At 49.0% G+C, this 21,787-nt stretch overlaps 2 protein-coding genes across 2 annotated transcripts in view; one reads left to right on the forward strand and one right to left on the reverse strand.

Annotated features, from left to right (window-relative positions):
• zgc:162171 (uncharacterized protein LOC565931 homolog) overlaps positions 1-1,330 on the reverse strand; it is a 4,786-nt gene extending 3,456 nt beyond the window's left edge. The window contains exon 1 of the mRNA XM_056300842.1: positions 1,301-1,330. Coding sequence (XP_056156817.1) covers positions 1,301-1,330 — 30 coding nt within the window. The remainder of the gene's footprint in view (positions 1-1,300) is intronic.
• Positions 418-16,361, forward strand: LOC130130601 (ras-related protein Rab-39B). The gene is made up of 4 exons (XM_056300333.1): positions 418-857; positions 1,308-1,543; positions 11,472-11,652; positions 12,585-16,361. Exons 2-4 carry the CDS (start codon positions 1,329-1,331, stop codon positions 12,828-12,830), a joined length of 642 nt encoding a protein of 213 aa, XP_056156308.1. The 5' UTR covers positions 418-857; positions 1,308-1,328; the 3' UTR covers positions 12,831-16,361.
• Positions 16,362-21,787: the final 5,426 nt, after the last annotated feature.

Here is a 21,787-nt window from a genome sequence, read left to right on the forward strand (position 1 = left end):
CCCGGCTTCACGGCTCGGGCTGACAAGCCTCCGCTGGAAGCCAGTCAACGGAGCGCTGCAATAAAAACAACGGAGACAAATAACCACATGGTCGCTTTCTGCCCCCACCCCCCCCCGAAAAAAACACGCACGTCTCTAAACGTCGACGATGTGGAAACTCTCCACGGACCTAGTCCAAATCGCCCCGTACACATCCGGTATGAGGCCATAATGGATGCGTTTGGGGCGCAGGGATTCACAGGGATGTGGATCACTGATGTTTGCATACCGACCAAGCTACGCAATCATCCCCCCCCCTAAAAGTGGGTGGGCGGGCGGGCGGTGGGAGTGTGTCTGTCGGCTGGCACCATGCCTGCCCCGTCCCGATCATCATCCTCATCGTCATCATCATCATCATAAAAGGGACAGGATGGCGAATCGACGACGGCGTCCTGGTTAGAGTGCGCGTGTGTCGAGCTGCGCTGGACGCAGCGCGTCGTGGGTTTCCCCCGGGCTTGCACGTTTCACCCTGGTGTCCGCACCTCGTAGGCGTGAAGCTGGACTCCTAGTACGGCTCCTAGTACGGCTCCTAGTACGGCTCCTAGTACGGCTCTACTCGGGCGTCTGATAGTCCCGGCAGAGAGGGTGGACGATGGCTCCTGATACGTGCGGCGCGGGCGGCTGCGTAATCGTAGTAACCGCAGCTACGGCCGCCGATTATCAGCAGTGGCAGGGCGACTAAGAGGGACCCTAACGCCGCAGTCCGACGGCCGACCCGCATCAAAAAAAAACAAAACAAAAAAAGGCGAACCGAGGGGCGCAAATCCAAAGACGGGTTCATCCAAACATCAGTATTGACGCGGCCAAGTGACTTGAACGTAAGAGGATTTCGGCCGTCACGTGGTTTCTAATACAATCACACTTTTTCTGAATAGTCCCGTAATAAGTAACAGGGCTGCTATACTCCGCGCGCGCGCGGCGCGTGCGTGTGTACGCCGTTCGTCTCAGAGAAACGACATCAGGCATGAAGGCGAGAATGGCTTACTTTTTTGGGGGGGGGTTTGCTCTGATATAGGTTTTACTTCCTTTGTTAGCTGCGTGTAGTTTACCGAGCAGCTCAAGTGTAGCCTTCTCGTTTGCATACAGCTGCAGCAGCAACGTGCAGCTAGACAGGGGGGATCCGGTTGCAGTCCGGGGCTATTGTCGCGTATGCATGGTGGTGGTGGTGGCGGTGGTGGTGTACACACATTTTACTCTTGTTTCTGACGTCGTGTTGATCCCGCATGTCTCTGCTGATCTCTCATCCACACTCGTCTGTCACCGTGCAGACCGCCACACAGAAGACAGTCATGGAGGCGATATGGCTCTATCAGTTTCGACTCATTGTCATCGGGGACTCGACGGTGGGGAAATCGTGCCTGATCCGGCGGTTCACCGAGGGTCGTTTCGCCCAGATATCAGACCCCACCGTCGGGGTGGACTTCTTCTCTCGCCTGGTGGAGATCGAACCGGGGAAACGGATCAAACTGCAGATCTGGGACACCGCAGGACAGGAGCGCTTCAGGTAAGCGCGATCTGAGTGCGCGCGTGCGCGTGCGCGCGCGTGCGTGTGTGTGAGAAGAGGCCCAATTGGCGTTTTTAACCTTTAAGAGTGAGAATATTTTTGCAAAGTAACTACATTTTTGGCTGGTTCTCGCTTCTTTAACGGTGTGTTCTGGGATTCGGAGTTAGGGGTCAGAACTGGGATTAGTGTAAAGTTAAGGTTGGGCTAACGGGAAGGTTAGCATGTAGTTAAAGTTAGAAAGTTAGTGTTAAGGGCTCGGGACTGAGTGTAGTTGATGAATGTCCTCAAAAGTCTACACTGCAGGAGGGCCGATGTGTGTGTGTGTGTGTGTGTGTAAGACAGAGAGCGCGAGACAGACAGAGAGAGACAGAGAGGGAGAGAGACAGACAGACAGCGACAGAGAGAGAAGACAGACAGAGACAGCGAGAGAGAGAGACAGAAAGACAGAGAGAGTCGTCACCTCTACATGACATAAGGGAGTCAACGTTTAGTCTACAGGTGCATCCTTTACTCAGTTTAAGGGGAAATTTCAGTACTCATATTCAGAGAAAGAAGAAGTGAGACAGCGAGAGAGGGAAAGAGAAAGAGAAAGAGAGAGAGATGGCACCTATTGCTACTACTGTTGTTTAATATCATAATCCTTGTTGTTGTTGCTGTTATTATTATAATCATTGTTGTATTGTGTTGTTGTTGTTTTACATGCTTTGGCAATATGTACAGAAACGTATGTCATGCCGATAAAGCACATATTGAATTGAATTGAATTGAGAAAGAGAGATAGAGAGAGAGAGAGAGAGAGAGAGAGAGAGAGAGAGAGAGAGAGAGAGAGAGAGAGAGAGAGAGAGAGAGAGAGAGAGAGAGAGAGAGAGAGAGAGAGATTATACTACGGAGGGACCAAAGGTAGCCAAGTTAGAATGAAGTCAAATGGAGCCCATGGCCTGAGAGGAGCCATGCTGGATGTGAAATCAGCTGGTTAGCCAAAGGTCAGAGCCTGCTGCCCGTAACTTTGAGAAATACATTTGCGCCTCTTGTGACTCATGTGTGACTAATCCCTCCCAAAACCAGTCCTGGGTACGGACCAGCGATCTTCCCTTGACATTGACACAGCATTTTCCTGGAATCGTGGCGGCGGTGTCAACGGGCCTCGAGAATCTCATCAGTTCAGTATGTCGTGTTCGGTATCACGACACGAAACACGCGACCGGGGGAAATGCATGTGTGCTACGTCAGTATAGGTAAGGAGGAGCATTTTCACAGCCTAGTACTCCTCCTTGTTCTGCCACACTGGAGCTGCAGCACAGCGCTGATGTAACAGCAACTGCAAAAAAAAAGCAACTGCATGATGTGCAAAAACTGAATGTGTAAAAAAAAGAAAGCAAAGAAGCAACACATCAGAATAACGGAGGCCAGATATCGTGGAGGTGCTCAGAGCACAAGACGGGGTCTGATCCCCCTAAAAGGCATGGAGTTACTGGGTGGATCTGAAAGGGGGCTCTGCAGGAAAAAAATCAAGAGCTAGTTTTGCGGTTTTGAAAGAATCAAAGGATTTGAAACGAGGGCAGGTCTCGTGGTTTTGGTCTGGGGTTTTGGTCTGGGGCTATAATGTAGTGATCCTTGTGCCCTACTCCTGGATGACACTCCAGGTGTTGATCCCGCTCAGCGTTGTTCCTGTCAGCTGACCTCTGACCTCCCTTTGGTGGGTGGAGCTAGCAAGAAGAAATGAAAATCCTCTAGGAATAAATAACCTGTCAGTTTTTGGCTTTTGAGCCCATGTGCCCAAACTAAAATGGCCGTATCTCCTGAGCACGATTGAAAAGGTGCACAATCATGGTGTGCCAGGAAGACAAGACTTTGCGGTGCCAGATTAACCCAAGTGTTACAGAAATGGAGGTGCAGAGGCCCAAAACGCTGTGAAAATCAAATTTTATCTTCGCCTAAAGCAACAAATCGTTATTTGAGTGAAAACAGCCTACTTTGGCTTTGTCTCCTGAGCCTCTGACTCATTGGAGCGGTTGCCCAAGTCTTTCCAGTGCAAATTTGACGAAGTGGTTCCAAAATATGATCATTTTACTTTTTTTTCTTTTGGGGGGGGGGGATTTTTCCCCTCCCCCAATTGTATCCAGCCAATTACCCCCACTCTTCCGAGCTGCCCCGGTCGCTGCTCCACCGCCTCTGCCGATCCGGGGAGGGCTGCAGACTACCACGTGCCTCCTCCCTTACATGTGGAGTCGCCAGCCGCTTCTTTTCAACCTGACAGTGAGGAGTTTCACCAGGGGGACGTAGCGCGTGGGAGGATCACGCTATTCCCCCCAGTTCCCCCTCCCCCCCGAACAGGCGCCCTGACCGACCGGAGGAGGCGCTAGTGCAGCGACCAGGACACATACCCACATCCGGCTTCCCACCCGCAGACACGGCCAATTATGTCTGTAGGGACGCCCGACCAAGCCGGAGGTAACACAGGGATTCGAACTGGCGAGCCTCGTGTTGGTAGGCAACGGAATAGACCACCACGCCACCCGGACGCCCTGTTTTTTACTATGGATAGGCATAGGCGGCAGGCATGGGCGCAAGTCCATGAATAGTGGGATGGCATCCAGTGTGTTACCTGTGCCCCCATCCATAGGGTTAGTGGTTGTGTCAGGAAGGGCATCCGATGTAAAATTCTGCCAAATCAGTATGCGGACTGACAAGACCATACCGGATCGGTCGAGCCTGCCATTGGTGCTGTGCCCCCACAGGGTACTGATGGAAATTCACAGGGTACTGATGGAAACTATAAAATCCGCTGTGGCGACCCCTGAAAAACAAGGAACAAGCTGAAAGAAGAAGATGATGATGATGATGCATAGGTGGATCTCCAGAATGCCCATATGGAGTCTTCAACTAGCGTCTTTGTCTCAAATAACGTTTCGGGCCTTTGGACGCGGGCAAGACAACATCATATATATTTGCACCCTGCAGACGGCCACACTGATAGGAGGTGTACGGCTGATACAGCAGTTTCAGCCTCTCTAAACGTGTAGGCCCAGCAGCGCTCTTTACAGGAGACAGTGGGTCATGTTTCCACCACGGACCACAAGTGAAAGGTTTCATTCGGTTAACTAAAGTGCTGTGGTTCAGCACTAATATATTTGAATATATAAAAATATGGCTCAATCCTTCATATCCTGTACACAGCAACAGTATCGGCAGTTAAAACGCGGTATTGTTAAAAAACCCACGTCTGAAACCTGAATGATTACTTTTGACCCGTCTGTTTGTCCACGCACAATCAACTATTCAAACCAGGGTTGTATTGACGCAAGCTCAGCAGAGCGGCGTTTCTTTTTTTTTTTTTTAATTTATTTCTGATTTTTCCCTTTTTTCTCCCAATTTAGTGGCCAATTGATCCCTATTTTAATTCAAACACCCACCCTCGTATTGCATGCGTTCGCCAACTGCATCTCTCCGGCCGGCAGTCTCGAAGGAGACGCCTCCCCACTTTCGTGACAAGGCGAATCCAAGCCGAACCACTGTTTTTCCGACACACACAGAGACGCATTCACATGACGAACACAAGCCGACTCCGCCCCCCTCCCGAAGACAGCGTTGCCAATGATTGCTGCTTCATCGAGTCCGGCCATGGTCGGATCTGACGAGACCGGGGCGCGAACCCCAGTCCCCAGTGGGCAACTGCATCGACACCAAGCCGATGCTTAGACCGCTACGCCACCGCGGACTGCAGAGCGGTGTTTCTAACGAGCAACATGCAAATGGCACAGAAACGAAGTTAGCGAGCCACTATTTTACACATAGAGATGATCGCGCAACGTTTGCTTTTACAAACGGTCCGGAGGTTAATGCAGAACTTCGAAAGGCGTCTCACAGTGTGGTGAACTTTGAACCCAAGACCGTTTGGGAAGTGCGAGAGCCCTTTGGGGGACGAGGCCCTTCGGCTGGTTTGAAACAGAGCAACCCAAAACTGTACGTTTATATTAGATGTATGATACCATCAAGCCATGTAGCGTAACCGTACTGCAGATGCAGTAGTGAGGCTGTGAGTCACCGCCTCGTGTCAAAGGTCAAACATGGCTTCTCATAAAGCAGAAAAAGACAAGTATCTCTTATGGTATCAGTATCAGTATAAAAACAGTATCATGTGAAAAAGTACTACGGCAACATATTAAGTATTTGTATTTTCACAGTATTAACTTGGTTTTCTGAAACAGTAGCGCTCCGCTAATTTTAATCAGTTTTTTTTCCATTGTAGAACGCGTTGTCATGGTTGCTTAGCAACAGGGTTCACAGACGACGCACTCCCGCCAGCAGGGAACAGGAAGTGGGGGTTGTTAGCCAAGGTGTGCTAGGTTTAGCGTGAAGTTATTAAAGAGAGCAGCGAGCAAGCTCAACGAAAGCGCCCCGTGGATTTATGACACATCTACGCTCATATTCCCCCTGCGGCGCCGTGAGGTCACACAGCCCGCTGATGTGAACCGCGCTCTGATGGCAGTTGGTGGCCTGTGGCACGGACAAACCATTGTTTATGGTCGCATGACCAGTCTTAGCCACCATGTCTCCGTGACTTGCCAAAGCGTCCTTGAGCAAGACACCTCCTAGGTTGTAAGCCACTATGGGGGCTGGAGCGACTGATAACTGTAAAACGTGTAAAACAATACACACACACACTCAAGCACATGCACGCACACACACACAAAAATTAATCCTCACGAGCAGCATGGTGGCCCAGTGGTTAGCACTGTTGCCTCGCAGCAAGAAGGTCCTGGGTTCGAACCCCAGGCCGTCCCAGGTCCTTTCTGTGTGGAGTTTGCATGTTCTCCCCGTGTCTGCGTGGGTTTCCTCCGGGTGCTCCGGTTTCCTCCCACCATCAAAAAGACATGCATGTTAGGGTTAATACTCCTGCCTGTGCCCCTGAGCAAGGCAATAGAAAGAAGAACTGGAGTTGGTCCCCGGGTGCTGCAGCGGCCCACTGCTCCTATACAATAGGATGGGTTAAACGCAGAAGACAAATCCATTGTAAGAATACAACGACAAAATAAAGTGGCTTTCATACTTCAGCGGTAGTGATATATGCACGAATATTCATCTTCACATGCCTCAGCATACACACACACACATATACACACACATATACACACACACACGGTTTGACACGGCATCTAGACAGAAGGAGGCGGGTCCCTCCTGTCTGTGGGATTAGTTCCTCCATAGCAACTGTGATGTTTGTCAGAGGCCATCCATGATTCAGACTCTGTCAGGATTTTCAGCTGCCAAGTACACAAATATAAGGCAGCCATTTTGAGTAGATGTCTGACTCTCTCCGCTCCCGAATGCAGGAACTCGAGCTCTCTGCAGGATAATAACGATTATATGGTCATTTCATGTTGGTCAAACAAGGAATCCGTGGCACCATTTAATGACCAGGGGTCCTTTCGGTGGGTCCCAATAATAATAAAAATAAGGTTGAAAATATAATGCAAAACTCAGCTATCTTGACCTGATCTGGATTGCGCTGGGAATTATGGGTGTTTTCCTTTCCTGTTTTGCTGCTCCCAAAAAGGGTTTTATTGAAGGAAACGGTGAAGTGTCACTAAGATGGATTTGGCAGCAGGAGTAGAGGACAGCAGTTCTGTGGAGCATAGTGAAGGATATTGTGTGACCTATCAAGTGTAAGGTCAAAGCTCTTTGTTCAGTCCGGGTAGCGTAGCGGTCTATTCTGTTGCCTACCAACACGGGGATGGCCGGTTCAAATCCCCGTGTTACCTCCGGAGTGGTCGGGCGTCCCTGCAGGTGGGACTGGGGGGAATAGCGTGATCCTCCTACACGCTACGTCCCCCTGGTGAAACTCCTCACTGTCAGGTGAAAAGAAGCGGCTGGCGACTCCACATGTATGGGAGGAGGCATGTGGTAGCCTGCAGCCCTCCCCGGATCAGCAGAGGGGGTGGGGTACCGACCGGGATGGCTCGGCAGTGTGGGGTAATTGGCCAAATACAACTGGGGAGAAAAAAAGGGGGGGGGGGTAAAAAAAAAGAAGCTTTGTTGAAATCCTAATCCAAGCACAATTTAATGATGTCCCCCATGTGTAACCTGAACACCGTCTTCATCCACTCCCAATTTTTGACATCCAGCTGACACACCTGGAGGTAAAGGTGCAGAGTAGCTTATCATATCTTGTGTAAGTGTGGCGGCTGGCTCGTTTTATAACACAGGACTCATTTTTGGGATCCAGTGTGACTGTGAATAGTCCTCGCCATCCTCTTTTTCGACACTTGGTTTTATTTTGCCCTGCTCTTTTAATGCGGCAGCAACGTTTGATTCGTGGGCGTGGGGCAACCAGTGCCATCTGCCCCTTTCTGCTCCCTCCACTAATGATGCAGCTCTCACCTAAGTCCATGTCATTTCCTCTGGGTGTGTGGTTGCGTGTGTGTGTGTGTTTGAGTCATTTGCTCTTCTGGGATTTTCGCCACCTGCGATCCCTCCTTCATTTCCAGCCCATTCTCACAAACAAAATGTTCATCTACGATAACAATAATAATAATAAATTAAACTTATATAGCACTTTTCTAATACGCAGAGTCGCTTTACAGTAAACGGGGTGAAACAGGACGACAGATAAACACAACACAGGCATACAGGGGTGGATGGGAAGGGGGGGCAGACATACAGGGGTGGATGGGAAGGGGGGGCAGACATACAGGGGTGGATGGGAAGGGGGCTACGAGAGGGAGAAGCGGCAGCCACACACGACGCCAGCAGTACTCTCCCACTTGGACAGATACAAAAGGGACAGAAAAACAAACACCATAAATCACAGATGAAGTCTGAAGAGGTGAGTCCAGACCAACGACCTGAATGTGGGCAGCCCGCAGCAGTGTCCGATGCGCTTGGGGAGGGAGTTGAGGGAGTTGGGGAGGGAGTTGAAGGAGGGGGCAGGTCGAGCGCTCAGTCCCCAGCCTGCCCCAGACCAGGGGTGGACGAGAGGATGGGGGGAGCACAAGAAGGCAATGGAGAAAAGGTGTGTCTTGAGACGGGACTGGAAGAGTGGGAGGGATTCTGAGTCTCTAATGATTTGGGGGAGTGAGTTCCAGAGCCTGGGAGCTGCGCTGGAGAGGGCTCGGTCACCAAAGCCGTGGAGGTTGGACCTGGCCACCAAAATTACGATGTAATACGGTGGCGCAGTGGTTAGTGCTGCCGCCTCACAGCAAGAAGATCCTGGGTTCGAACCCCGGGGTTGTCCAACCTTGGGGGTCCTCCCAGGTCGTCCTCTGTGTGGAGTTTGCATGTTCTCCGTGGTGGGTTTTCTCCGGGTGCTCCAGTTTCCCCCACCATCAAAAAGACATGCATGTTGCGCATCCGGGTAGCGTAGCGGTCTATTCCGTTGCCTACCAACACGGGGATCGCTGGTTCGAATCCCCATGTTACCTCCGGCTTGGTCGGACGTCCCTACGGATACAATTGGCAGTGTCTGTGGGTGGGAGGCCGGATGTGGGTATGTGTCCTGGTCGCTACAGTAGCGCCTCCTCTGGTCGTTCGGGGCACCTGTTCGGGGGGAAGGGGGTACTGGGGGGAATAGCGTGATCCTCCCACACGCTACGTCCCCCTGGTGAAACTCACTGTCAGGTGAAAAGAAGCAGCTGGCGACTCCACATGTGGTAGTCTGCAGCCCTCCCCGGTTTGGCAAAGGGGGTGGAACAGCAACTGGGATGGCTCAGAGAGCGAGGTGATTGGCCAGGTACAATTGGGGAGAGAGAAAAAAAAGGAGGGAGGGGAGGCGGGACATGCATGTTAAGGTTAATACTCCTGTCTGTGCCTCTGACCGAGGCAATGGCATGACGAGCTGGAGTTGGTCCCCAGGCGCTGCACGGTGGCTGCCCACTGCTCCTAACTACACAGCTAGGATGGGGTAAATGCAGAGAGGAATCACGCTACCCCCCCCCCCCCACGAAAAGGCGCCCCGACCGACCGACCGACCAGAGGAGGCGCTAGTGCAGCGACCAGGACACATACCTACATCCGGCTTCCCAGCCGCAGACACGGCCAATTGTGTCTGTAGGGACGCCCAACCAAGCCGGAGGCAACACGGGGATTCGAACCGCGCCGGTCCCCGTGTTGGTAGGCGACGGAATAGACCGCCACGCCACCGGGACGCCCCGGCCACATCTATTTTAGTCGTGAGAATTACGTATGTGGAGTTCGTATTTGTTCGCTTCTCAGCTGCGCCACGTGTCACATCCTTCCGTTCGGCTTCCTCCTCTCTTTCACACCCTCTGTCATCGCTCCCTCCTTCATTCTTCCAATTATCACTCTTCTGACACCTACCAGCGGGTCCTGACACCAACACGCCTCCTCTCCCTCTCTTGCTCTCCCTCTTCAAAGGCGTTTTATTGGCATGACTGTAGTTAATGTACAGTAGTCATTTCCTCACCGCCCACTGCTCTCTCGTCGTCTTTAGCTCCGGTTTCTTTTGCACTTGGGGTTTACTTGGGGTGTTGTCTCCCAGCGCTTCCTCTTGGGGCAGACGCCCACCGGGGCCGCGGAGGAAGAACGCTCTCGATGCTGAACCCACCCGCCGGTGACGTCAGGCCTCGGCACGACGCACGTCTACTCTGACGAGCTGCGGAATTCTCAGACGTCGACGCTCCTACAGACTCACAGATGTCCTGCGGGGGAAAGGATGCCTGGTGTTTCTGCAGCGCAGCGCCAAATACAGGGGCGTTCAGACAAGCGCTGCACGATTCATCTCATCGCGATGTCCGCCTGGTGCAATTACATAAACGCAAAAGGCCCCGATTTAATCAACTAACAAAACATGCGAGTGTGAGCGCCTGTTTGCGTGCAGTCCGCATATCTGCGCCCATAATTAAGAGATGACCAATCAGCCTCTGTTTAGGCAGTGACGCATGCGCAGTCTAGGGTCACGTGATTATCCGGTGTCCTGTGTGCAGACCAGAAAGGGGGGCGGGATTTTTATTATATTTTGGATTCAAGCTGAGCGACATTGAGCAGAAAGGTACTGTGTAAAACAGTGGTTCTCAACGTTTTTGGGGTCCTGGACCCCTTGCGTATTTTTGATCTACCCTGAGGACCCCTCCACCTGATCTTGGGGGAGGGGGGTTGCAATTTGTAGAAACGGTAGAAACTGCATTTTAAATTGCATTATAGCATTTATTCACTCTTTGGGGCAAAAATAAGAGCTTTCAGTTGTAACTTAGATATAGTTAACAAAACAGAATTCTTATGCAGTAACTTTCAGATATATGTAACAACAGAATTTTCATGCAGTAACTTTTAACAATGCAAACGGGAGCGAGATCTCTTATTAAAATACAATAAATTACACTTGTGAAACAGATGTAATTAGAGAAAAAAGTCCTGTTACCCTTTATAGTTTAGGTAGATAAAGGTCTGTCACATTTGAGTAAAATAATCCTATTTCTATAAATGTCATAGGATCTTTTTTTTAAAAGATATTTTATTTTCACGGACCCCTTGCAATTACACCACGGACCACTAGGGGTCCGCGGACCCCCGGTTGAGAAACACTGGTGTAAAATATGCAAAATGAACGTCGCTACATGTCGCGGCAACACGACAGATTTGTGTTCTTTGTGTAACCGGTTATTTTCTTGCCCGGTGCGGGATTCGATACGGGGTGTACTGCGCCACAAGGCGACATCACTAACTAAAGGGTCGGACCCGTTAGCTAGGGGCTAACATGTGTTATTAGTAGTTTACAGTTGTATATGTATACATTTGTTCGTCGCAATATGACTTTTTCACCAAATCGTGCAGCACTAGTTCAGACGCCACAAGGCTCGAGTCTAAAACTCTCTACCGCGGTACATTCGTTGTCCTTTGTGTGTACGCTGGGTTTTTTTTCCATCCTTTTCATCTCCATTTTTTACCCTTTATCTTTTTGCCGCCTCCCTAGGTCCATCACCAGGGCTTACTACCGTAACTCGGTGGGCGGGCTCCTCCTGTTTGACATCACCAACCGCCGATCTTTCCAGAACGTCCACGATTGGCTGGAGGAGGCCCACAGCCATGTCCAGCCCCAAAAAATCGTCTTCCTATTGGTCGGCCACAAGTGTGACCTGGAAGCAAAACGCCAGGTGAGCATCGCATGAGAGGATGTAAGCAGACGTCCCGACAAAAGCCCCCCCCCCCCCTTAAACTGGACGTATTGATATGGATGAGATTTAAATGCCATTTTAAATGTTACCTTTTTTACGCCTCATATAAAAAAGAATGTTCAGTATTCAAAAGAACCCGCTAGCCAAATTTAGATCCGTACAAATGTGGATGTTAAGAAAGCTCGTTTTTATGCTCTTGGGGCAGATGGAAGACGGAGTGCTTAAATTTAGACATCACAAAATGACTCAGCAAAATGCTGTATGGAGCCTGTAGAACATAACACAGTCTAGTGTGAGAAGCACTGGAGGCATATAAGTCATGAAACTGGGTATGAAAAAGCATTAATTTGATACCACACACTTCCACGTATTTAGCCGTGTGTGTGTGTGTGTGTGTGTGTGTGTGTGTGTGTGTGTGTGTGTGTGTGTGTGTGTGTGTGTGTGTGTGTGTGTGTGTGTGTGTGTCTCATTGGTACAAGGTGTGAAACTGTAGGAGGGAAAGTTGTCAACTAGCCATATCGTGACACCAAGCAATGTTCCTCCCCATAGTACGTTGTTGTTCTGACTGTTCATGTTACAATGTGATATTGCCAAATGGCCATTGTCGAGGCTGAGCATGCACTCATCCACAAATTTCAGTTCAACCAAAAGTGCAAAAACGGGTGGCTGATTTTAAACCAACTAGTTTTACGGTAGGTTTCCATTTATGTAATAACTTATTCAGGGCACTCAAATGGTCGCTGGACTGAAACTTGCTCTGTGTTGGAAAAGAACAGACTTGTGTCTTGCATAATAGAAAACCTTCCTTCATTTTCTATGTAGAGGCCCACATGCTGTAACAAGACTTGGAGCATGGACATTACCCACTCAGTCGCACGTGATCCTCACCTCCACCTCTCTTTCTCTTCCAGGTAACCCGGCAGGAAGCGGAGAAGCTGGCGGGGGCATACGGGATGCGCTACGTCGAGACGTCGGCTCGGGACGCCATCAACGTGGAGCACGCCTTCACCGAGCTGACCCGGGACATCTTCGCTTTGGTTCGGTCCGGGGACATCACCATCCAGGAGGGCTGGGAGGGCGTGAAAAGTGGCTTTGTCCCCAACGTGGTGCACTCCTCTGAGGAAGTGACCAAGAGTGACCGCCGCTGCCTCTGTTGATCTGGAAATGAGTTTTGCAATGAATGGGATTGGCGATGAGAGGGGGGAGCCGGGAAAGATTCAGAAGGGACTGCCTGATTGGTTTGGGTGTTGACCCCGGCCCCTGCCCAACTGTGACTATTGGTTGCCCACTTGTTGTCCTCTTTTTTGATTGGTTTTTGAGGAGGATGACAAAGGGAATTTGAGGAGACTAACTGACAAAGACAAAGAGAGATTTAGAGTATGAAGGAATAGCTCAGGGCTTGTGGCCTATTTATGTTTTAACTTGATGAAAATGAAGAGACCTGTGCTGTTGTTGACTGACATTGGGGCTCGTGTGAGTGGTTTCTTTTAGGTTATTTTAAGTTGCCTTTTTTGTTAGGGTACTTACCTGAGGATCCCTGCCTGAAGGTCTTTGCTGAGGAAGGTTCTTCATTGAGTCGACATCTGAAAGTGGTTCTTGAGATGATGCCCCTCTCCCGCCTAGTTCCAGTACGGCTCAACACACCCCTGTTCTCTCCTCGACCCTTCCTTCAACCTCCATCCCCCTCTCATCCAATATGCAAATAACACGAACACGTACAGTAAGTCTGCATAGCTTCACCATCAGTGTGCGTAACATCATTTTAGTAGATATGAACCTTAAACCTTAGTAGTCAGCCCCGTCAGATTAAACCTGTCTTCAGCTAATGAGGATTCTGTTTATCTGTGCACCAGTCGCCATCTCGCTCCAAATTCCCTTCACAGATTTCTGGGGACGACTCCTTGAGGTCTGAAAGGATTTATGGAGAGAGGGGCTGCAAGGTCCAGATTGCCTTTAAAACCTGTTACTATTATTATTTTCTTGACAAAGGTAACGTTATTATTCACAAGACACTCTCTTCGGGACAACGTGGGCCTTTGGAGCCCTCACAGACTGATTACGTCTATAATTCTTCTATGGCCATGCTTTAGTGATACGACCATCACTGGTCTAAACACTATGGAACTCCTGAAGCAGGGAGAGACCGACTGTAAGACCGTGTATAGTAAAATGGACTTGGGAAGGATACTGAACACACTTGGTGCCTAAAGTGCATAGATGGCTCCAGCCTTTTAAGTTGGAGCCACGACAGTGGAGGACAAACCTCAGGCCTATGAGATGGAGGGCACCTAGTCCCCAGCCCACCTTAACAGTGACGTTTCATTAGAACACACTAACTGGAGAGGACTACCTTAAAAAAAAGGGGATGGGGTGGGGACGGGCGACCCAGAGGAATGAACGGAAAAGGTGCACAGGAAATCGGAGGAATGGACTCCAAATAAACTCTACTACATTATCCACAATGCACGCATGACGGTAGAATTGAACCACATTGTAATCATGCAGAATTGTCCCAGTGGCAGACATTCAAAGCCCCCAACCAACACCGCCTGACATACATACAAGTACAAGGACGCGCTGCCTTGTTAGATCTGAGTTTGTTCTGAGTGAATAATGTCCATACATCCATGCTGTTAGTGTAACATGACATAAATACTGTACTTTAAGTTCAACACACTGCGTCATCTGCATCTAACTCTCCAGGTTGATATACACCGTTGTCAGAGGTTCAATGCGGATTACTTCCATCTGCTCACTGTTAGAGTTCTGGCACCTCAGTCAATCTGATTTCCTTGTGAAGACGTAGCAACGTGACATAGGTTTGAGAGTCAGAGGAGATTGGCATGATACTGAAATTGAGCATTGCAGACAATTTCCCCCCCATCCCATCCCATCCCACCCCCATCCCCACAGAGAGGGTCGCCTTTACAGCTGGTGGGGATTCGGTGGCTTATCCAAGAACAACTCAGCAAGACAGATTCATACTGAAGGGAGGGGTGGAGGCATAAAACCAGTTTAAGGAGTTTTCCTAAAGGCGAGGTTATCCGTTAGGTGTGAATGATTGATAAGAATTAGCCAAGGACCGGCCAAAGTCATCGGGAATGTCGTACATTTTCCCACAAATACAGAATTCTTTGAGCCTTATTCACAGCAAATAATAGACACCCAACAAAATGCTCAAGGGCCACAAGGCAAGTCAGCACATTAAATGATCATAACATGTCATGTTGACATCCAAAATATAAGGCATGATTTGTTTAGAGTAGTATTTATTGACAGCAGTGGTATCCATCTTAATTAATGGCCGTCACAGCAACAAATAACTTGTTTGCATTTTCTGGTCAATATTCTTGAATTAAACGTACCATATATCTAAAAGCATAAGCTTCTTATGAGAGCGAGGCTTGTCCATGTCTGACCACCATTCATCCAAATGAAACACCAAAGCAAAGCACATGCTCCTCCACCACTCAGAAGCCAGACATCTCCTCGGTGGGTCACCACCAAACTAGACGTACTCATCCATTACATCTCCGGTTCGCCGTGTCAACTTTCACACACAGCTTCAGTTTCCGTGTCCTGTGCTGCAACTGTAAAATGGTAAAGATAGGGCATCTAGGTAGCGTGGCGGTCTGTTCCGTCGCCTACCAACACAGGGATCGTCGGTTCGAATCCCTGCGTTACCTCCGGCTTGGTCGGGAGTCCCTACAGACACAATTGGCCGTGTCTGCAGGTGAGAAGCCGGGTGTGGGTATTTGTCCTGGTCGCCGCACTAGCACCTCCTCTGGTCGGTCGGGGCGCCTGTTCAGAGGGGAGGCAGGGGGGAGGGGGAATAGCCTGATCCTCCCACGTGCTAGTCCCCCTGATGAAACTCGTCACTGTCCGGTGAAAAGAAGTGGTAGGCGACTCCGCATGTATCGGAGGAGACGTGCGGTAGTCTGCAGCCCTCCCCGGCTCGGCAGAGGGGGTGGAGCAGCGACAGGGACGGCTTGGAAGAGTGGGGTAATTGGCCTTGTACAATTGGGGAGAGAAGGGGTGGAATCCCCCCCCCCCAAAAAAAGGCAAAGATATCGAAATTTGAAGAGCTCACAATCAAAACCATGCTGACGGCATCACTGAAAAGCAGGCCACACCCAGCCAGCCGGGCCAGTTCATGGATGGCCCCTGGTGAGGCCGTCCATGTTTCCCTCCACGTTCAACAGCCGGGGCTCACATCCTAACCGATCTGAGACTCGCCTCTATGCGAGGAAGAATTATTGCTGAGTCATGGCCCAATTTCTCTGTTCTGAACGATTACGGATCCACACTCCCTGATGGCTTCTATACGGCGTCTCTATTCACCGCTTCTTTAGGTCACAATTTAATTACCCAACACGCTGGTGCAGTTGATTGATTTACTTAACTGATTAAAGAAACATGGAAAGAGGAAGGAAATAAATTAAATCTGTGCATGTAAGAGTTTTTTTTCCTTTTTCCCCTCTCCCACCATCATGACAGTCTCTGTGGGGGTTAATGAGTCCCTGCATCACATTCTCTCATTATATGTCATTTGTCCTATATAATTGTAAGTGAATGTATCGCTGCAAAAAAAAAAAAAAAGGGTGAGGTTATCCACTGAGCCGTCATATTACTGGACTGCAGGTCTTTTAATCCGCCTTGCTTTGACAAGGGCCAACCGGGAGCTTCGCTCTCATCACATCTGATTTGAATTACACGGCAGCACACGCAGGAACGTTCGTTAGGGAATTGTAGTTGGAATCAATACAGTTATGGAATTTAGCTGGTAGCATCCCCGCTTGAATGTCCCCAAAACTAACCGGGGCAAAGTCCAACGGCCAAGAGAATTTTTGAAATACAAAGATTTTTTTTTGAATTCCGCGTTTTTGGGTACCTAGCACATTCCACACAGGCCTGGGCAAAATACATTAAGTTTTTTTTTGTTTTTGTTTTTTTCCCAGTGAAAACCTGGGAAAAACATGACTTGGGTTACAGAAAGTTGAATCGGTTCATCTGGACACGTTTATTGAGAGAAACGTTTCGTCACTCATCGAAATGACCTTTTCGGTCTCAACTGACCGCAGGTATCCCCACCCTTATAAGCAATACAGTGGCATAACCACCCAAACCAGCGATCAGTTTCATATGCAAATTGCCATGACCATTAACTAGAGTTACAGTGGCCATGTGTACTATTCACAGAGGATTTGGGAATGTTTGCAATCATAGGATTGTAAGATGGCGACAGATGTACTCCCCCCCCCCCCCGGTTCAGGGATGGTTGTTCCCTCTTCTCATAGATAGCTTCTTTGACTCCCCATTCAAACCAGCGTTCCTCCCTATCAAGGATGGTCACATCCTCATCCCTGAAAGAGTGGCCACTGGCCTGTAGATGGTGTAGACTGCAGAGTCCTGGCCTGACATGTTAGCTCTTGTGCTGTGCCACCCTCTTGGCAGGCGTCTGTTTGGTTTCCCTGATAGACAAGTCACGGCAATCCTCCTGGCACTTAACAGCGTATACTATATTGCTCTGTTTGTGCTGGGGGGCCCGATCCTTGGGATGGACCGATTTCTGGCATGGCGTTTCGGGGTTTCAAAGCAACTGAGACGCAGTGTTTCGAAAATACACGTCTCAACTGCTCCGACACTCCTGCCACATACTGAATCACCGCTGGTTTACGCTGAGGCAGCTGTTGTCCTTCTCCTCCCTTCGATCGGCTGGTGCACTGTTTGGGCGTCTTCCTGGCTTTGACAAACGCCCAGTTAGGATAACCACATTTAACCAGGACCTGTTTAATGTGGGATTGCTCCCCTTCCCCGGCCGCTGTGTCGGTGGGGGCGTTGTCAGCTCGGTGATACAGCGTCCTGATGATACCTAGTTTTTGTGCTCTAGGATGGCACAACACAAGAGCCAACACCTCAGGCCAGGACTCCACAGTCTACACCCACCTACAGGCCAGTGGCCACTCTTTCAAGGATGAGGATGTGACCATCCTTGATAGGGAGGAACACTGGTTAGAACGGGGAGTCAAAGAGGCCATTTATGTGAAGAGGGAACGACCATCCCTGAACTGGGGGGGGGGGGGTAAGAGTACATCTGCCGCCATCTTTCCATGCTGTGATTGCAACTATTCCCCAATCCTCTGTGAATAGTACACATTACCATTGTAAATCTAGTTCACAGTAACTTGCATATGAAACCGATTGTTGGTTTGGGTCGTTAGGCCACTGTATTGTTTATAAGGGTGGGGACACCTGCAGTCAGTTGAGACTGAAGAGGTCACTCAGATGAGTGATGAAGCGTTTCTCTCTCAATAAACACTGTGTTCAGATGAACTGATTCAACTGTCTGTGATTTTCTTACCTGGATTATTGAGCATGCATAAAGACATTACTTGGGTTGTTTTCCGGGTATTCATTTCCACTTTTGACACCGTTCAAGTGTCGGCCCAAAATACATCTTATAAGTGTCAGGCTGAAGTACTTTAAATAGTACTTTTGTTCAGTGTTTCCTACCGTCGCCAAACCACAAACAGTGCAGATTAGATCAAAAGGACTTGGGTGACAATTTACCAACTTCTTTTCAAATCTGAAATGAATATGTCATGTATTAAGATTATTGTGACTAGTTTAGCACACATTTGTTGAAAGCTGAAACCCAATACTTTTGCGCTACATTTCAAAAAATTTCATATCAATTCTTATCATTACCAAATATACACAAATACGGTTTGAGTTTGTACACAGACCAGACACGCGAGTCGAAACTGACATTTTCTTTTTAGAAGTGGTCTTACATCGCAGGGAAACGCTGTCGCTGCCCAATCCGTTCTGCACATGTGCAGTAGGGTTAAGGTTAAGGTTAGGGAAAGAGGTTAAATTCTTTGCATGTGCTGACTTTTTGCACATGTGCAGAACGGATCGGGCAGCCCGGCACAGATCGGGTAGTGACGAGCACAACAGCAATGCTTGTCAGTTTTCAGCCATGTTATGACGGACTTGGTCACCAGTCAGTTAAATAAATGTATAATATGAAAAAGATTCAGGGTGGGAATTTAACACTGGCCAAATGCTTTGAAATCCTTATCCACCAGTGGTGGCTGGTGCAAAAATTTTTTTTTGGGGGGGCGGGGTTGTAATTTACCTTGGCACAGCACACCTGACAGCTGCTTTAATGTCCACACAGTCACAGAGTTATTAAGAAGGACAATGTAGCCTATATCTATAGGCTACATTTTACTATTTTTTGGGGGGGCGCAATTTATCAATTTAGCCTACATCTATAAGCTACATTGTACACTGTATATAGGCTACATTCTATAGGCTACATTGTACATTGTAGTATATAGGCTACGATGTAGCCTATATCTATAGGTTACATGGTAAATTGCACCCCCCCCAAAAAAATCTGTTAGCACCAGCCGCTACTGTTATGACTGATACGTGCCATTACTGTACACTGCCACTTTGGCAAACATATACTTGTAATTTAAACACCCTTTTTTTAATGTGAATCTGAATGGTCATTTGGCTGGCAAAATTGTAAATGTGTCTGGGGTTTTCTGGACTTTGTCAGACATTGTGGCCTGTGGTCCAAAAAGTTTTTTTTTTCCCCTCGTGGATCCGACACATTACAGTGAGTCGCACAGCACATGATGCCGCTGAACTTTAAAGGAGCTTTTCTAGGTTGAGCGCTCGACTGTTTCTGAGCCATTTGCTCCGTCACGTCATAATTTCCCTTTTCATAAGCCTCCGCTCTCCTCTCGATACGTTTGACAAGAACAAGATGGAAATTCAGGAGAAGCTGACAGTCACCCCTGAAAGACAGAGGCACGCCAAAGAAGATGACTTTGAAGAGAACCACTTTACCGAAACACAAATCAGACCGTGTTTGACAGCGCAGCAATCTGCACTCCACCGCTCTCCAGACGGATGTGAAAGGCCGATTTGGGAGGACTCTTTGACTGTGTTTGGTTTATCTGGGGTCTTGTCATCCTGCGACATGCTTGATATGAAGCACTGCTGGAAAAACCGTTCCCGGATAAGTAAAATGGGCCAAGCCTGTTCACTCAAAACCAAAATGGAGACCCCCCCCCCCCAGTTCAAACAAGGCCAACTGGCTCTGTCAAAGCCATATACAGTATATTAGTCAGGACCACTTTAGTCAGAGATAACTTTTATTGCTATCTGCACTAAGTTATATTTGGCGGTAGGGCTCAGCCCTGGGACCCCCCCACCCCACCCCACCCGACCCTTCCGTGTGCATACATGGAAAGCCTAAGACAGGGAGAGCAGCAGCAAGAACCCCCCCCCCCTTTAGGGTACAGAACAGAGCAGCATCAATGACATTGATTAAGTCAGGTCAGACACAGCATGAAAAGGAGGTGCTGGGGACAGACGGAGCCAGGTTGCAAAGCGGCTTGCAGAGGAAGCAGGAAGGGTAGGCAGGCTAAGGCAGCTTAAATAAGGCACCCTGTATGAAATTTACCAATTGGATGCATAGTAGGGAATCGGCTGAGCCATCAGATGATGTAGCTGGGATTGTGAGCTGAGCTTTACTTCGTGGCCTGCCTGAAACTATGCTCAATGTGTCAAAAACGAATTCTGAAACTTCATTATTCCCCTTGCAAATTATGCGTTCACTCTACTCACGAGTGAATCTGAGCTGATTTAATTTCGTATAATCACAAGGTTTATTGGTATTGTTCCAACCAGGGAAGAGAATTGATGTCGTTAGGTATTTCCATCTATGGCTAATTAACTTTCCAACTTAACCAGCCACTCAAGAAATAAACCATTAGGCTTACTATCCCTCCATCCATTATCCAAACCGCTTATCCTGCTCAGGGTTGCGGGAATGCTGGAGCCGATCCCAGCAGTCACTGGGCGGCAGGCGGGGAGACACCCTGGACAGGCCGCCAGGCCATCACAGGGTCAAAACACACACACACACACACACACACACACACACACACACACACACACACACACACACACACACACACACACACACACACACACACACACACACACACACACACACACACACACACACACACACATTCACACCTTGGGATAATTTTTAGTACGGCCGATTCACCTGACCTACATGTCTTTGGACTGTGGTGACTTGGACTAGTTTGGACTAGTACTCAGGCTTACTAGTACGTCCTAATTTATTCTCATTTGCCTTGCAAACTATTAAAAGTGGTTGTGTTTGAAATTCACGAGGCTTTTTCATAATTCGATCTAGGTCTTGAATTCAGGATTGTAGTCACGACACGTTAAAAGAGCCACGCCATCATCTCCGTGTTGCGAGTCCCCAAATTGTCCTTTACCTTCATGTTACACACAGACATTTGTTTGCCAAGCCACTGGAAAGTACAATGGTTCCCACACAGTTTGGCGGACGCCCGGCAAAATGCTGGCAAGACTTTCCTTGTGCCATTGTAGGATTTTACTCTGTCAGTCACTCGGGGAGATTAACCTCCTGCTCTGTAGAGGTTGCTTTTGCATTTTAGAAAAGTCCTGTTTGACTGGTGCACATTTTGGAAAAGCTCGATTTGCTTCGACTGGAGGGCGAAAGCGGCCGTCTCCTGCCCTGAGCACAAGCCTTCCCTCTCACCGCGGAGCCAAGGCCCGCGGCTGTTCACTGTTCTGTTTAAACCTCCGAGCTGTACAGACATGTTACCGTTCCGGATCCACCCGGGTCAACGGGACATTCTCTCGTTCTCTCTCTCTCTCTACCACGTATCTATCAACAAACTGATATGTACTAAAAATGAATAAAATGGAACTGATAAAAAAAAGAAAGAAAAAAAAAAGCGCCGTCTCACTGACTCTTCTTCATAGGCTGGGTGTCCCGTAACCACTGGTAGCGTGGCAGTCTATTCTGTTGTCTATCAACATGGGGATCGCCGGTTCGAATCCCTGCGTTACCTCCAGCTTGGTCGGGCGTCCCTACAGACACAACTGGCCGTGTCTACGGGTGGGAAGCTGGATGTGGATATGCGTCCTGGTCGCTGTACTAGCGCCTCCTCTGGTCGGTCGGGGCGCCTGTTCGGTGGGGGAGGGGGAACTGGGGGGAATAGCATGATCCTCCAAAGTGCTACGTCCC

Source organism: Lampris incognitus, chromosome 20 (assembly GCF_029633865.1).
Source record: "Lampris incognitus isolate fLamInc1 chromosome 20, fLamInc1.hap2, whole genome shotgun sequence".
Lineage (NCBI taxonomy): Eukaryota > Metazoa > Chordata > Actinopteri > Lampriformes > Lampridae > Lampris > Lampris incognitus.